Source organism: Bufo bufo, chromosome 1 (assembly GCF_905171765.1).
Source record: "Bufo bufo chromosome 1, aBufBuf1.1, whole genome shotgun sequence".
NCBI classification, from domain to species: domain Eukaryota; kingdom Metazoa; phylum Chordata; class Amphibia; order Anura; family Bufonidae; genus Bufo; species Bufo bufo.
In genome coordinates this window covers 462,292,225-462,310,154 of record NC_053389.1, presented here as the reverse complement: position 1 = coordinate 462,310,154, position 17,930 = coordinate 462,292,225, and the positions used below count along the sequence as shown (strand labels likewise).

Genomic DNA, 17,930 nt, shown 5'->3' with positions numbered 1-17,930 from the left:
TTAGCTGCTTTTTTTCTTGCCATAATACAAATTCTAAGAGTCTATTCAGTAGGACTATCAGCTGTGTATCCACCTGACTTCTCCTCAACGCCACTGATGGTCCCAACCCCATTTATAAGTGCCAATTCTTCCCCCCCCCCCCCCCCCTCATGTGCCAGTCTCCTCTTTGCTGACACCCCCCCCATGTGCCAGTAATAAGTGTGGCAGAAAAATTGGCCGATTTAATAAAATAAAAAAAACACTCATACTTAACTCCTGCGATGGGGTGCAATGCAGGCCTCTTTTGGCCTGTGTCCCGCTCTGTACTCATATCTCTCCCATTCCTGGGTGGTAGGCTTTTTGGGACACGTTTGGAGGAGCTTATTTCTGAGGCCACGGGTGGGAAAAGTTCTCTCCTGCCCCAGAACCGTTCCTGCCGCCGCCGTCCTATGCCTTCATCGCAGTCTCAGCATTTTCGCTCCTTTCAGGACTCCTCCTCCCGTCAGGACAAAGACTGCTCGTCCTTCCTTCAAGGCCCAGACCTCCTGGCACGCCCGCCCTAAGCCTTCCAAACCCCAGTCTACAAAGCCGTTATCTGCATGACTGGTTTCCCCCCCTCGAGTTGCCCCCTCAGGTGGGGGTCGTTTGCTCTCTTTTCAGGATCAATGTAGCGCAACTGTGGACGACCCCTGGGTTCTGGAGGTAGTTTCCTCCGGGTACAAAATAGAATTCTCCACCCTTCCCACGGGTCATTCCTTCCAGTTGTTGCCACACAGGTCCCCCACCCGGGTCGACCACTTTTTTTCAGGCCATTCATTCCCTTCACGCGCATGGGGCGATTGTTCCTGTCCCGACCTCAAAAAGTTTTCAGGGGTTTTACTCGAACCTCTTCACGGTTCCCAAGAAGGACGGTGCTCTTTGCCCCTTTTTGGATCTGAAGGCGCTCAATTATTTCGTCCGAGTCCGCCACTTTCGTATGGAGTCCCTCAGGTCGGTGATTTCTTCCCTCAAGGTGGGTGAGTTTCTGTCGTCCATCGACATTTGAGACGCCTATCTACATGTCCCCATAGCTCAGTCTCATCAGAGGTACCTTCGCTTCGCGGTAGGTTTTCTGCATTTTCAGTTCGTAACGTTGCCCTTCGGCCTGGCGTCTGCCCGAGGGTCTTTACCAAGGTGTTGGCTCCTCTGGTTGCATGCCTCTAATGCATCCAACGAGAAAAGGGTTTTAAAAGGGTTTTACGATAAGTACAAAAGTTCATTTTTTTCATTGCCGCATCCCAAAACCCATCCCAACCTAAAGTGAGGAAAATTCCCCTAAAGTGAGGAAAATTGGCTTCGACCTCAGTTTTTTTTTTTGCCTTCCTCTGGATCAACTTGCAGAATAACAGGCTGAACTGGATGGATGGATGGTTTTTTTTCAGCCTTATAAACGATATATGTATGTCAAAACGCTGATTTGGTTAATATGGTAGACAGAAATGAAGAGATCTAAACTGAAATCAATCAAGCCTGGATGTTTACTTATCTCCCAAAGAAGTGAATGGAGAGAGCCACCTCTACTCCGATGTCTAGCCCTGTTAATCAAGGGGAGGGGGGAGTGTGCAGAGAACAGGAATGTTACAAAAGCAGTGCTCCAAGGATTCAGCCCTGCCCCATGGTGCTCCAACTTACTCATTTTTCTATGAATAAAAACGCAAATATCTCTGTAGCCTTATAAACTGTTACTATGTAACTTTTTTTTTTTTTTTTTTCTATGGAGGACTTGATATTTGCTTGACGACTTGAAGTTTTCACCTGTACCATTTTGGGGTACATAACACTTTTTGATTGCTTTTTATCCCTTTTTTGGTGAAAAATAAGCGAAAAAACAAGGCATATGCCATTCACCATACTGGATAAATTACATGATAACTGTGTAGTGTGGGTCGTTACAGACCCAGCTATAACAATTATGTGGAGGAGATTTTATTTTTGCAACTTTTTTCATTGAATTATTTTATTTATTTTAACTTGGAGTTTTTTTTTTTAATACTGAATATCTTATAGATTTTTTTTCTTTCATATTGTATAAATTATTCCTCTGCAAAGCCACCTTCTAAGTGTGTCGGACCATATTCCATAATTAGTCATATGGAAATACCCTTATCCCCTGCTCTGAGAAGCTTCAGGATCATTTCCTTACATAAGTGTAACATTTTATTATCTGCACTCCAACAGATCCTAAGAAAAGCGGTTTGCTATATTAACCCCACTCTATTACTTGAAAAGGCTGAACAAATGTTCCATGGGTGAATAAAGAAAGACGGCACACTGTGAAGATCCAGTATTTACTTTTGACGTCATTTATCAAACTGGTGTAAAGTAGAACTGGCTTTGTTGCCCATAGCAACCAATCAGATTCCACCTTTCATTTTCCAAAAGAGCTGTCCAAAATGAAAGGCGGAATCTGATTGGTCGCTATGGACAACTAATCCAGCTCTATTTCTACACCAGTTTGATAAATGACCCCTTTTGTGTACTTGTGTATATATAACATTGCATCCTATTACTTCTTTTATTCAGGTTATGGAGCTGACAGAACAGTTAAAAGCAAAGAATGAAGAAGATGATCCAGTTATGGTGGCAGTAAATATGAAAGTGGAGGAATGGAAGGTATGGTCAGATTGTTTTATTGGATATGAAGACATATCTTCTTGCTGTTTGCATACTGACTCCTTCTCTTGTAGAGGATTTTGGCATCCAAGGATGAAGAGGTAATGGAGTATCAACAAATGGTGCACAACCTGAGGCAAAAATTGAAAATTGCTGAGTTGGATGCAGATAAGAGCAGTGTGCTAGCCCTGCAGCAGGTACAGCTCAGACATCTTGATGATGTACAGATAGTTTTGCTGTATTTTAGTCAGTTTTAGAAGTGTTTTTTGTATTTTAGGGCTTGCAGGAGAGGGATAATCACATCAAGTTGCTGACCGAACAATTGGAGCAGCATACTAAAGAGATGGAATCTCATTTTCTTCACACCGAGGACCTAAAACGGCAAATACAGACAGAAAAAGGTACATTTACAGGAAAATATTAGGAAATTACAAATTTTTAGGGTCCATTCACACGTCCGCAAAATGGGTCCGCATCAGTTCCGTAATTTTGCGGAACGGGTGCAGACCCATTCATTTTCAATGGGGCTGGAAATGTGCTATCCGCATCCGCATTTGCGGATCCGCACTTCTGCATCCATGCTTCCGTTTCCGCAAAAAAATTTAACCTTGTCCTATTCTTGTCCACAATTGCAGACAAGATTAGGCATTTTCTATTATAGTGCCGGCGATGTGCGGTCCGCAAATTGCGGAATTCACATTGCCAGTGTCCGTGTTTTGCGGATCCTTAATTTGCAGATCCGCAGAACACTTACGGACGTGTGAATGGACCCTTAGTTTGCAAATCTTAGTAGAATGATTTTATTTTAAGGGTGACCGTACATATTCAGTGAGCGATGCCAAACAAGCTGATTTTGGTGAGACTGTCCAATCTAATTTGTATGGTGGTGTCACGACTAATGGTGTCTTAACTAATGGAAAATACTGGAGGACAGAAGGATCCGGCAAGTTGGATTTTAACATGCTCAAGCCCTTGTTCTCAGTGGAGATCAGCCATTGCCAGAGGGGTCTAGCTGAGCTTATTCCCCTCTCCCCATTGACAACATACAGTCTGGTCCATAAATATTAGGACATCGACACAATTCTAACATTTTTGGATCTATACACCACCACAATGGATTTGAAATGAAACGAACAAGATGTGCTTTAACTGCAGACTGTCAGCTTTAATTTGGGGGTATTTACATCCAAATCAGGTGAACGGTGTAGGAATTACAACAGTTTGCATATGTGCCTCCCACTTGTTAAGGGGCCAAAAGTAATGGGACAATTGGCTTCTCAGCTGTTCCATGGCCAGGTGTGTGTTATTCCCTCATTATCCCAATTACAATGAGCAGATAAAAGGTTCAGAGTTCATTTCAAGTGTGCTATTTGCATTTGGAATTTGTTGCTGTCAACCCTCAAGATGAGATCCAAAGAGCTGTCACTATCAGTGAAGCAAGACATCATTAGGCTGAAAAAACACAACAAACCAATCAGAGAGATAGCAAAAACATTAGGTGTGGCCAAGACAACTGTTTGGAACATTCTTAAAAAGAAGGAACGCACCGGTGAGCTCAGCAACACCAAAAGACCCGGAAGACCACGGAAAACAACTGTGGTGGATGACCGAAGAATTCTTTCCCTGGTGAAGAAAACACCCTTCACAGCAGTTGGCCAGATCAAGAACACTCTCCAGGAGGTAGGTGTATGTGTGTCAAAGTCTACAATCAAGAGAAGACTTCAGAGTGAATACAGAGGGTTCACCACAAGATGTAAACCATTGGTGAGCCTCAAAAACAGGAAGGCCAGATTAGAGTTTGCCAAACGACATCTAAAAAAGCCTTCACAGTTCTGGAACAACATCCTATGGACAGATGAGACCAAGATCAACTTGTACCAGAGTGATGAGAAGAGTATGGAGAAGGAAAGGAACTGCTCATGATCCTAAGCGTACCACCTCATCAGTGAAGCATGGTGGTGGTAAGTGTCATGGCGTGGGCATGTATGGCTGCCAATGGAACTGGTTCTCTTGTATTTATTGATGATGTGACTGCTGACAAAAGCAGCAGGATGAATTCTAAAGTGTTTCGGGCAATATTATCTGCTCCTATTCATCCAAATGCTTCAGAACCCATTGGCCGGCGCTTCACAGTGCAGATAGACAATGACCCAAAGCATACTGCAAAAGCAACCAAAGAGTTTTTAAGGGAAAGAAGTGGAATGTTATGCAATGGCCAAGTCAATCACCTGACCTGAATCCGATTGAGCATGCATTTCACTTGCTGAAGACAAAACTGAAGGGAAAATGCCCAAAGAACAAGCAGGAACTGAAGACAGTTGCAGTAGAGGCCTGGCAGAGCATCACCAGGGATGAAACCCAGCGTCTGGTGATGTCTATGCGTTCCAGACTTCAGGCTGTAATTGACTGCAAAGGATTTGAAATCAAGTAGTAAAAAGTGAAAGTTTGATTTATGATTATTATTCTGTCCCATTACTTTTGGTTCCTTAACAAGTGGGAGGCACATATGCAAACGGTTGTAATTCCTACACCGTTCACCTGATTTGGATGTAAGTACCCTCAAATTAAAGCTGACAGTCTGCAGTTAAAGCACATCTTGTTCGTTTCATTTCAAATCCATTGTGGTGGTGTATAGAGCCAAAAATGTTAGAATTGTGTCGATGTCCCAATATTTATGGACCTGGCTGTATGCTTTTTTGGCTGAGCATGCATGTGTATGGTGGGATCACTCAGCTGACAGATGTTTAAGGTGCATGACAAGGGCATTTTGAAGCCACTATATATGCTTATTAAGTAGCATGTGATCATTCACCAAATGGCCTGTGCTCTCGAAGCATTTTATGATGCAGAGTGAGAACTACTACAAAGCTACTTGCAGAGTTCTCACGAAGCCTTAAAGGGGTTGTCTCACTTCAGCAAGTGGCATTTATAATGTAGAGAAATTTAATACAAGCCACTTACTAATGTATTGTTATTATCCATATTGCTTCCTTTGCTGGCTTGATTCATTTTTCCATCACATTATACACTGCTCGTTTCCATGGTTACCATGACCCTGCAATCCATAAGTGATGTTCAAGCTTGCACACTATGAAAAAAGCACCGGCCTCTCTGGTGGCCGGGAACGTAGGAGTGCACATAGGCTGGTGCTTTTTCCTATGGTGTGCAAGCACGACCACCACTGATGGATTGCAGGATGGCCGTGACCATGGAAACGAGCAGTGTATAATGTGATGGAAAAATGAATCCAGCCAGCAAAGGAAGCAATATGGACATTTACAATACATTAGTAAGTAGCTTCCTCTACGTAATAAATGCCGTTTGCTGACGTGAGACAACCCTTTTATAAAAGCGTGGATCTCACTTTGGAAGAAGCCACACAGAATAAGCCATTGATTTACACAGACGTTGCAGTGCTTCATTTGGTAACATAAAATACTCGGTATTGAACTAAGGGGTAACTCCTGCCTTAACCTCTCTTCAGGAAAAGTGGTTCTTCAGTTGAGTTGTTCAAAGTTAAGAAGCTTGTTAAGGATCTTGTCTGGTTTAGAAAAACTCAAAGGGGTATTCCCATCTGGTAGAATATGCCATAAATGTCCACCTCTGGGACCTGCTCATGTCTCAAGAAACGGGCCCCACCGTGAATGCAGAGTACACCGTGCATGTGCCGCTTTCTCTCTCCGCTATTATGGGACTTGCGAAACTAACACGAGCACTGGCTCGTCTGTTTTTGGATGTCCCATAGTTGTGAATGAAGTGGGATTGCAGCGGGCTCTGCATTAATGGCAGGTCCCCATATCCTATCAATATGAACTAGATGTCCAGATGGGAATCCCCTTTAAGCAAATAGAAGAAGGGGGGGGGGGGGGTCCTGTATTCATGCCCTTCATGTATTAGCCAGCTGGAATCCCATCCTTGCATTACATTCACTTCAGTGAGATTTGGATTGCTTTATAATCCTTTAGCTGCCCATTGTAACCAGTCAGATCTCAGCTTTCATTTATTAAACAGTTGTAGTAAAAATGAAACCTGTGCTGTGATTGGTTGCCATGAGCAGAAACCCGTGTTTCTTCTCTTGGACAGTTTTGATCACGATGTATTTGCCGCATGTTTACCCCATGGATTACAGCTGTTTTCTGGGAGACACCTTGCGACCAGTTTATTGCTGAAAGTGATTGCTCAAGCTAGCCGTATGACAGCTGACTTTTGAAAAAACGTAACCGTTCAGTAAAGATGAAAACGGAGATTGGCAAGTAATGGTTCTCACCTGAATTTCCTTTGAACCTGTGTGCTGTAGGTAACTTCAGTCATGCACAGGCTAACCGTGCTGAGAGGCTTGAAGCAGTGGTGCAGCTCACAGAGCAAAGACTTGGGGAAGCAGAACGGATCGCAGAATTGGCTGAGAATGATGCACGGCAAAAAGATAAAGACCTGATTGATGCCATTAGGAGAATGAAAGAGTATGAGGCGGTAAGCCGGGGCTCTGCGTGGACTGCAAGGTTTCTCTTTTATAATACCATTATACAGTTTTCATAAAGAGTTCACTGTCCTGCAAATTTCAGTAACTTGCTGAAAACCTTATATTAAAGGGGTTCTCTAGGCTTTTAACATTGGTGACCTATCCTCAGGATAGGTCATCATTATCAGATCTGCGGGGGTCCGACACGCGGTACCCCCGCAGATCAGCTGTATGAGGAGATGGCGCACGCAGTCTGCATGTGCCGTCTTCCATCTGTCTTCCTGCTATGTCTATGGCAAAGCAGCAGCGGACAGGAAGAGAGACGGCACATGCACACTGGGTGCACCGTCTCCTCATACAGCCAATCGGCGGGGTGCCGGGTGTCGGACCCCCATTGATCTGATATTGATGACCTATCCTGAGGATAGCTCATCAATATAGGAGAGCCCGTAGAACCCCTTTAAGTATTTTGAACTAATTCTGTTTTCAACAAAGCTCTTTCCGTATACACTGCGTGCAGAATTATTAGGCAAATGAGTATTTTGACCACATCATCCTCTTTATGCATGTTGTCTTACTCCAAGCTGTATAGGCTCGAAAGCCTACTACCAATTAAGCATATTAGGTGATGTGCATCTCTGTAATGAGAAGGGGTGTGGTCTAATGACATCAACACCCTATATCGGGTGTGCATAATTATTAGGAAACTTCCTTTCCTTTGGCAAAATGGGTCAAAAGAAGGACTTGACAGGCTCAGAAAAGTCAAAAATAGTGAGATATCTTGCAGACGGATGCAGCACTCTTAAAATTGCAAAGCTTCTGAAGCGTGATCATCGAACAATCAAGCGTTTCATTCAAAATAGTCAACAGGGTCGCAAGAAGCGTGTGGAAAAACCAAGGCGCAAAATAACAGCCCATGAACTGAGAAAAGTCAAGCGTGCAGCTGCCAAGATGCCACTTGCCACCAGTTTGGCCATATTTCAGAGCTGCAACATCACTGGAGTGCCCAAAAGCACAAGGTGTGCAATACTCAGAGACATGGCCAAGGTAAGAAAGGCTGAAAGACGACCACCACTGAACAAGACACACAAGCTGAAACGTCAAGACTGGGCCAAGAAATATCTCAAGACTGATTTTTCTAAGGTTTTATGGACTGATGAAATGAGAGTGAGTCTTGATGGGCCAGATGGATGGGCCCGTGGCTGGATTGGTAAAGGGCAGAGAGCTCCAGTCCGACTCAGACGCCAGCAAGGTGGAGGTGGAGTACTGGTTTGGGCTGGTATCATCAAAGATGAGCTTGTGGGGCCTTTTCGGGTTGAGGATGGAGTCAAGCTCAACTCCCAGTCCTACTGCCAGTTTCTGGAAGACACCTTCTTCAAGCAGTGGTACAGGAAGAAGTCTGCATCCTTCAAGAAAAACATGATTTTCATGCAGGACAATGCTCCATCACACGCGTCCAAGTACTCCACAGCGTGGCTGGCAAGAAAGGGTATAAAAGAAGAAAATCTAATGACATGGCCTCCTTGTTCACCTGATCTGAACCCCATTGAGAACCTGTGGTCCATCATCAAATGTGAGATTTACAAGGAGGGAAAACAGTACACCTCTCTGAACAGTGTCTGGGAGGCTGTGGTTGCTGCTGCACGCAATGTTGATGGTGAACAGATCAAAACACTGACAGAATCCATGGATGGCAGGCTTTTGAGTGTCCTTGCAAAGAAAGGTGGCTATATTGGTCACTGATTTGTTTTTGTTTTGTTTTTGAATGTCAGAAATGTATATTTGTGAATGTTGAGATGTTATATTGGTTTCACTGGTAAAAATAAATAATTGAAATGAGTGTATATTTGTTTTTTGTTAAGTTGCCTAATAATTATGCACAGTAATAGTCACCTGCACACACAGATATCCCCCTAAAATAGCTAAAACTAAAAACAAACTAAAAACTACTTCCAAAAATATTCAGCTTTGATATTAATGAGTATTTTGGGTTCATTGAGAACATGGTTGTTGTTCAATAATACAATTAATCCTCAAAAATACAACTTGCCTAATAATTCTGCACTCCCTGTAGTTATGAAATGTCCATATGTTCACTTAAAGGGAATTTATGGTCTAGAGGAAGCGGTTGCTGAAATTAAAGACCTCAAGACCCTTCTACAAATACGGGATCGTGAAACTGAGACCCTTACTACAGATATCAACAAACTAGAGCTGAAAATAAATGATATTCTTGATGAAAATGAAGATCTCCGGGAACGTCTAGGTAACTTTTTACTTTCTTTGGCTATGAGAGAAGCAAAAAGACTCAACATATGAGATAAGTTGGGTTGAGAGAGGGGGTGTAGCAGGTGATAGTGTGATAATTAACCACTTGCTGACCGCTTGTTGATTACATCTGTCTGGGCGGTTTGCCCTTTTCCCTGCAAGGACGTTTCTGAACGTCCTGGCAGAGTTGGCAACTGCATGCTAATCCTTCAGCTGTGGGAGCATGGAGCCCACTGTCAGTGACAGAAAAGGGTTGGATGCTTTCTTTTTTTTTTCCGTCCCTGCCTTCCCTATTGTATGCACAGCGCTCAATGAGCACTGTATACAGATTAGGAAGCGGTGATGCTGCTCTTCCTGATTAAGTTTTAGTGATCATATGATCACTGGGGGCCAGGGACCTGCACTTGGTCAGGAGGGGTGGTAAATGGCTTGCTGTTGAACTGCCATATTTTGTGAATTTTGAGCCAATAAACAGACGTCCTACTTTACCATAATTTAGTATTCTGAGCGGACAGCTACTATAAAAGGTGTTACTCTCTGGAGGATCTGGCCTGCTTTTCAACGTTTGAAAGAATATGGCTGCTTTCTTCCAAAACCGTCCTACCAGCTGTGACATTGCAGATCAGCCCCATTCACGTTGATAGGGCCAAGCAACAATATCTCCAGACCTGCCCATCTATGAAAATGTCAACACTTTTTTTATAAATGAAAAAAAAAAAAAAAATTAAATATTTTATATCTTGTATAACAGGACTTGATCCCAAAACTGTCATTTCCCTGACTGAATTTAAAAATGTGAAAACTATCAAGCAGCAGCAGTACAGAGCTGAAAATCAAGTTCTTTTACAGGAGGTAGGATTTGTTTTCATGCTTCGCTAGCACTTGATACAATGGATTCAGTCTTTACTGATTTTGCATGCTCAGACAAAATAGAGATTTTGTAATTATTGGATGGGAAAGTGGAGGTGGACTGGTGGGGTGGCGATGCATTTTATTATTTAGCTCTGATCTATTTGATTGCGTCGTCCTGACTGTAGGATGCGTCCAGGTTTAGACAACAGAAAAATAAAAAAACATTTTCATACGAATTAAAACTTACTTGGTGGTCTTAATTTACATGGGCCAACGATCGTTCCCGATGAATTGCCCTGTGTAAAGGTCCCTTCAATTACCCAATACAATGCTTATTCATCAAGTGAAAGAATTGTTGATGCAGACATCAAAATCCTCATTTATGGACAGCAAATCACCTTGTATACACGGAGATCTGCTGACCAGAAACATTGAATCTGTATGGGGACAAGGGATTGCAGTAGCAATCACTCCATACAACAGAGGTGATTGTCTCACATAATTGCAGCTCTCGCCTCCTTTCCTGATAATTAACTGCAATTGGCCCATGTAAAAGGGCCTTTAGGTAGTGAAGGGGTTAATGTCACTAACTCAGATATTCTAGTTAAAGTCATAAAGTATGAACTTTAGGGGTTAAAGGGTGGTCAGAGTTAAATAGAAAAAAAGGGTGTAAGGCATGAAAAGTGTTTAAAATAATATATATAATATGAAGTTGTACTCAGTAGTTATAATCCTCTCTGCTCCAGCACCGCCACCCCAATCCTCAACGAAATACTACTGCAGTGACTTGAGAACAATATATAATATGAGGGCACAGCAAATAGATGAATACTGCAGAGTGCCCGCCGTGGCATCAACAAGAAACCATGCACAACCACAAAAGAAAGAAATACCACATATGAAGGCCGCACACCATGTTAAAATATATAATTTATTTAGACACAACAACCAAAAATTAAATTAATGTATATAACTACAAGACCGTGTGTGGGCTATACATCTTGTCCAACACACCACTGCAACCATCAAGTTCAAGATTAGAACAAATATATGCCACCAAAATAGTACAAAGTTAGTGAATAAAACATCAAAAATATAATACACAATACTTATCAGATGATGTAATAAGCGGACATGGTATGCAGATTAATACGCCCTGCGCGTATCGCCAGCTTAGACTAGCTTCCTCAGGAGCCCCTAATAGAACAGTCCTATCCTTGTCCGTAATGCGGACAATAACAGGACATGTTCTATTTTTTTGCGGAATGGAAATACAGAAATGGAATGCACACAAAATAACTTTTTTTTTGCGGACCCATTGAAATGAATGGGTCCGCAAAAAAACGGAACGAACACAGAAAGAAAATACATTCATGTCCATGAGCCCTTAAACTGCTCCAGATTTATCAAAGTGGTAGATGCTGAATGGTAGATCTGTTGCATCTTTAGACTTTCTAGTCTAACTTTACATCACCTATATGTTGGCTTAGTTTTGCTCCAAAAACGCGTCAAAATGTTAGCACACAGAGGTGCAGTCAAGTCACGCCCCCTTTTTGTGAAGTCACACCCCATCTAAGACACACCCCTTTTCTGGACAAGGCATAAAAAGGTTAGAAAAGTATCTAAAACTCTTGATAAAACCAATGGAAAGCATGTACACGAGGTTTTTCGCACAAATTGTGCCAAAATCTGGCACAATTTCAATAGTAAATCTGCCCTGATGTGCACTGGGTAGAAAGACAGAGATGTGCAGCTATGGACAACTGCACAGTTCTCTCAGTGATCAGGCATTGAGAGCTTTATAAGCATTCTGCCCAATCATTAAGGAAGCGGTCGGACCCCCCTGACTATATGACGCAGGAACTTTTAGCAAGATTTTTCTTTCTAAGAAGCATGTTATACTGTGAAAAATACAGTAAGTAAAATACTTGTATATGCATTACCATTACCTTTTTTTATAACAAAATGAGAAATAAAATAAGTGGGTGTATATGTTTTATTGAATTTCTAGTTGATTGTTGCATTGAAAAATCACAGAAAGATACAAAACATCCTGCACGATATGATAACTAAATATGCGGATGTACATGGCAACATTTATTAGAAAAAAATCAAGGAAAATAATGCACTAACACAATAGATGCAAACATTATATATGGACTAAGCCCTCACTCTGATATAATAAAATCTGAGACACTCAGCCAATATATTTTGATCAAAACACATCTGTGCCCGCCTACCAGCGCCAAGGTAGTCAGGCAGGTCCTACTCTAAACCTACCTATGCCATTAGGCATCTATATTCAGGAGAGCAGACCATGCACATATTGTGTGTTGTTCCTAATTACCTATATGTGCATCAAGCAACCAATCCGAGGATGAGCAAGCACAGCTATATGTACCACCTAGTCAAGGTCGCTTTGGGATAGGTGGGGCAAAAGTGCACAAAAATGATTGATTGTTGCATTGCTTGCTTCCATTGCTTGAGCTTTATGAAAACTTCCAATGGCATCTCTGTGTGAACTTTAGCATTGAATATGATTATCTGCAGTCTGTTGAGCAAGCTTCACAGAAGGTCTAGATAGCGATACATTTACGGACTGTGATAGTAAAGTTTATGTTGTCACAAAACAGATTGAGCGACTAGAAGAGGAACGAGTTGAACTTAAAAAACAAGTTCGTAAGCTGGCTCAAGAAAAAGGAAAAAAATCGGCATCTCTTGGTAAGTTGGAAGATTTTTATGTATCAGTGATAGCTTTATTTTTATTTGTTCTTATTTTAGTATAAATATGAGCTATTAATGAAAAGATACTCAGCACCGACTTCATGTGTTTAGAACAGTTACACCAGTTTTAAAACCTTGGACTGGAGCTCAGAAACCTTCAGCACTCCAGCTGCTATGAAACTACAACTCCCAGCATGCACACTTGCTTGGCTGCGGTCATAACTCTCATAGAAGCGAATGGTGCTGTACGGGGATGGAGACCTCCGCGTGCTACTTCACTGTAGAGCTTGTGTGCCGAACTTGGTCCCATAAGACGTCATGAATATACAGGGTGGCCCACAAAAAAGTAGCCCGCCTCCAATATCTCCAAATCAAACTGCCTAATAGTAAATCAGTCTTAGTTGCCCATAGTAACCAATCAGAGCTCAGCTCTGTTCCTACACGACTGAAATAATAAAGCTAATCTCAGATTTGCTATTAGGCAGTTTGATTTGGAGATATCAGAGGTTTTATATAACATAATTATTATAACCAGTTTTGGCCTCTGTAATGTTAATAAGATATCGCTGTAGAAGGTTCAAAACGATGTACAAACCTAAATACATGTGTGGTCAGTACAGAGAACTGGCACATGATCTATTCTTTCCAAGGACTTTACGAAGGACCAGGGGACATTCATTATAAGTGGAGAAAAGGTGCTTTAGACATGAATACAGGAAAGGATTCTTTATAGTTAGAGTGATCAAACTATGGAATGCCCCACCCAAGGAGGTAATGATGGCAGATACTAGGATACCATTTAAAGTGCTAGATATCTAATAGTAAAGGCATTGTTTAAGCTACCAATGTTGTGCAATTCAAGGTCCATCAAGTTCACCCTATGTAATTTAATCTGTGTTGTATTTCGTGTTTGCCCCACTTGAGTTGCATTATGTTCGGGTTCCAGGGTTGACGGCTGATGACTTGTTCTTGAATCGGAGCTCCCTCACGGAATTCACATCAAAACAGAAAAATTCCAGTTTAATGTTGATGGACAATGCAGAAGATATTAGGGGAAAGGTAAGAAGAATGATTGTGTAATGCTCATTCCTACAGCAATACAAGTAGAATTGAGAAATGTAACCATACAAGGCCCCAGAAGACCAGTAAGATGGTCACAAATAAGAACAAATGGGGTTCATCTATCAAACTGGTGTAAAGTAGGACTGACTTAGTTTCCTATAGCAACCAGAGTCCAAATTGAAAAGTGGAATCAGATTAGTTGCTATGGGCAACTAAGCCAGGTCTGCTTTACACCAGTTTGATACATCTCCCCCTATGTGTCTAGGATATTGGTGTGGATGACATGTCACTACAATAGTGCAAGGCTGGAATCACATACTGCTTGTCTTTTTTAGTATAGATGGCATGGCATTTTAATGAATCCCTCCTCTTCTTGTGAACCTCTTGATGACTGGGGTGCTACTTTAATGTGTTTAGAATAATTAATGGGATGTTCAGTTTAGTCGTGTAAAATGCGTCCGCTTAAGTTTCTTTCTATTGGTGCCTCACCAGCCAGAACTTACTGATACCTAGGCCTCACCATTGTATTCCATGTCAAAATTTGACTCCAAGACCCAGTATAATACTAAACTACAAAACAAAAGTAACATTTTAGGCAGCTAAAACCATTATTTAATACAATTATAGAGTGGGTGGTGCAGCATATAATTAAATAGGCACTGTACTTTTAACAAACTTTGCATAACTTAATACAGGCAATTTAATTAACTTTGTAATATATATTTTAGAGAAAAATGACTTTATCCACTTAACATTCCTCCACAGAACCCCTTCCCTCCTCCTTTCAAACTGCTGACTTACAGTGAATTTGCTGATCAAATCAGGTTCACTCATGTGATCATGTTACAGTTGCCTGTACAAGTCTGTACAGAGCGAGGAGGGGACAGGCACACTAGACTAGTTGCCTTGATGTATCCAATACACAGCACACACCAGAGGTCGCAATAATGCCTGTACAAGCACCACAGATGCCAGTACAGGCAATTTTATGGTCTGAAAAAAGTCTAAGCATTAGACTTTCTTTGGTCAAGAGCGCAGCCTGTTCAATCCCTGCCACCTGCACTATTAATCCTGGCAAGGGCGGGAAACTGAACAGGCCTCACAGGCTGCGCTGATACAGCCCTCCTCATCACTGCGTGAGCCAAGCACCGACTGAAGCCACGCTCCTTCTGTAATGGCTGGCATTAGAGAGCACTCTGATGCTGCCTGCTTAACTTCCTAGATGCCGTGGTCAATAAAGACCGCAGTATCTAGCCAAGTAGAGGGACAGGATTCTTTGTCACCATCGGCTCCCTGCAGACGCAATCATGCGGTGCCATGGCAGTCGGGGCCACAGACACCACCAAATAGACAGTGATGGGCTATAATACATTGGTATACAAGGTATACCAGTGAATTAAAAGTCATGTCTACTGGTGGGACTAAAAAAAGAATAAAGTTAATAAATAATTAATTTTTCCGTAAAAAGTGGTTTTATTTAGTAAAAGCGGTAATAAAACATGTACACATTTATGTTATCTCATCCTGCTTAATGAAACCCATATAATAAAGATAACATGTTATTTATACCACCCTGTGAACAACATAAAAAAAAAAAAACTGAAAATGTAGTTCTATTTACCTTTACCCCCAAAATGGTACCACTGAAACTTACCTCTTGCCCAGCAAAAAACAAGCCCCCATACAACTAGAACATCATAAAAATAAAAGGGTTTTGGATCTTGGAATGCAGTGACAAATGAGATGTGATATTATTGTGCAAAAGTAGTAAACACCAAAACCTAAAACACATTTAGTATCGCCATAATCATAATGACCTATAGAATAACAGTAACATACTAGTTGGCAGAATAGCTTTTTTCCCATTACCCCAAAAAGGTAATAAAATGTAATACGTTATATGTAACAAATTCAATCCATCCTGCAAACAACGAGCCCTCATATGGAAACATCAACCGAAAAATAAAGTTATGGCCAGAAAAAAAAAACAGCCACCAGGCTTATTTCTTACTCCTCCATACAAATTAGGGTTTGCATAAAAGACTGAGGATGCGGTAAGAAATGTGAGAAGGGCTTGGTTTAAGGGGTGGCGTTTTGGATTTACAATAATTTATGCCAGTAACTGGTGTAAATTATAGGTCAAATCTATGCCAGACCCTAGATGGGGTAGATTATGAGCTTTTGGCATGCGGAGGGCCAGAGATGCACCTAATTTTATTAATAGGCTCACAGGAAATCAAGACTGATATAGGAAATGCTGGTTTTGATATATCTTTGCTGCTGGTTAGCAAGTTATCTATCCCACCCCAGTGCTGGATTCACAGCTGTACTGACAGTATTGCTATGTAATGTCCTCCATGCTGCTTCTGAAGGTGTGCCACACACAGATAGGCGAGCAGAATCTCTTCTTCTCTGAGTGCTGTGTATGGGAGACATCATAGCAGCTATTCTCAACCCATTCGTTTAGGAAAAACTAAAACTTGGAGCCCGCAGAAGGGAAAAGTGTGTCAAGACTGGCCCCGTAGCCTTCCCTCATCAACAACTGGAGGGTGCCTAACCAACGAGTCCTGATTTACAGTTTGAGAAGGATGAATTTTTATTAGAAAGATGTAAAATATGAATAAGTTATTGTAGCACATTTCTACGACCCTTTTTCTCATTGCAATGTAATATTTGTATTATTTTTAACATTTTATTGACACAGAAAGAAAGGTGGAGTTTGAAGGGCTCTCCATGTAGCAGACAAGCTTTAAATGTATCTGAGCTGTGTGCAGGAAGAAAAGCATTAGGATCATTAGCAACAGAAATTTCAGAGATGATTGACAGTTGCTTAAACAACGTACATATGAGTGAAAATTTACATTCAGCAAGATTTGATATGAAGCAGACTGTTTCATCAAAGTATGGAGAGACCAGCCCCAAACTCCACAATAGGGACTCAGTGAAGAAGAACGTATACAGTACTATTAGTCATATGGCAGACAGAAGGCATGGAAGTGATTTGTCGCCTATTAGTGATAAAACTGTAATGTCAAATGAGATTAGAAAGAGAGAAGAAGCAGATGGATCAGTGCTAGACACAAGGCAGACTCGTGACCGAGACCGTTTTGATATCTATCATGTACATAGTCAAACATTTGAGACAGAACATGAAAAAATACAGTACAGTTCATCAAGATATCGGCAATATAGGCAAGTGGAAATTCATGAGCTTCTTCCAAGTACTTCTGTCGAAAAAAAGTTCTCGGAGTTGTCAAACGCTACTCACTTTGTAATGCAGCCGCCTTCTGGTCCTACACAAGACGACCAGAACTGTTCTGCTTATTTCTATCAGCCAATAAGTTTTGAAGAACGAGAGGAGGTCAATCACATGGCAGATTCTTGGCATGCTGACCCAAGTCTTTTAGATCCTGTCAAGATTCATTTAGTAGAATTAAGTACTGAACTTGCTCATATGAGAAATATGCTCATTAAATCAAACGTTGTTAGTTGAAATTCTGATCTCTGAGTGTTTTCTTTTTCACAAAATGCAAAGTTGTATTTAAAGGCTATGTACACCTTTGGGGGCATTTTTTTTATTATTATTGCATTGTGCTCATTTTGAGCTAAAAAATATTTTTTTTCAATTTGTCTTTATTACAGATTTTGATGTCTTTTTGCAGCTTTGAGTTTCTCTAGTAGCAGAATCAGAATTTTCGCTCTATTCCTTAAGGAAGCTTATCTCTGATCTCTGACCTTATAAACACTCATTATAGCTCAATTTGTGGCTTAAATAAGTGTTTATGACCTTTTAGTAGTTTGGAGATAAGGTTTATTAGATGACCAGCACAAAGTGGAAGTAAAAAGTCCGAATTACACAACTAGAAGGCCAATTAAACCTTTGTGACACAACGGGTTACCGTATTTTTATCCTTAAAAACGCGCCGGCCCATAA

General features: G+C 41.3%; 1 protein-coding gene across 1 annotated transcript in view; it reads left to right on the top strand.

Annotated features, from left to right (window-relative positions):
- CEP290 (centrosomal protein 290) overlaps positions 1-17,930 on the top strand; it is a 210,964-nt gene that overhangs the window by 51,779 nt on the left and 141,255 nt on the right. Inside the window, exons 10-17 of the mRNA XM_040408592.1 lie at positions 2,542-2,631; positions 2,706-2,828; positions 2,909-3,032; positions 6,929-7,101; positions 9,194-9,356; positions 10,110-10,210; positions 12,844-12,931; positions 13,881-13,993. Of these exons, the coding sequence (XP_040264526.1) occupies positions 2,542-2,631; positions 2,706-2,828; positions 2,909-3,032; positions 6,929-7,101; positions 9,194-9,356; positions 10,110-10,210; positions 12,844-12,931; positions 13,881-13,993 (975 nt within the window). The remainder of the gene's footprint in view (positions 1-2,541; positions 2,632-2,705; positions 2,829-2,908; positions 3,033-6,928; positions 7,102-9,193; positions 9,357-10,109; positions 10,211-12,843; positions 12,932-13,880; positions 13,994-17,930) is intronic.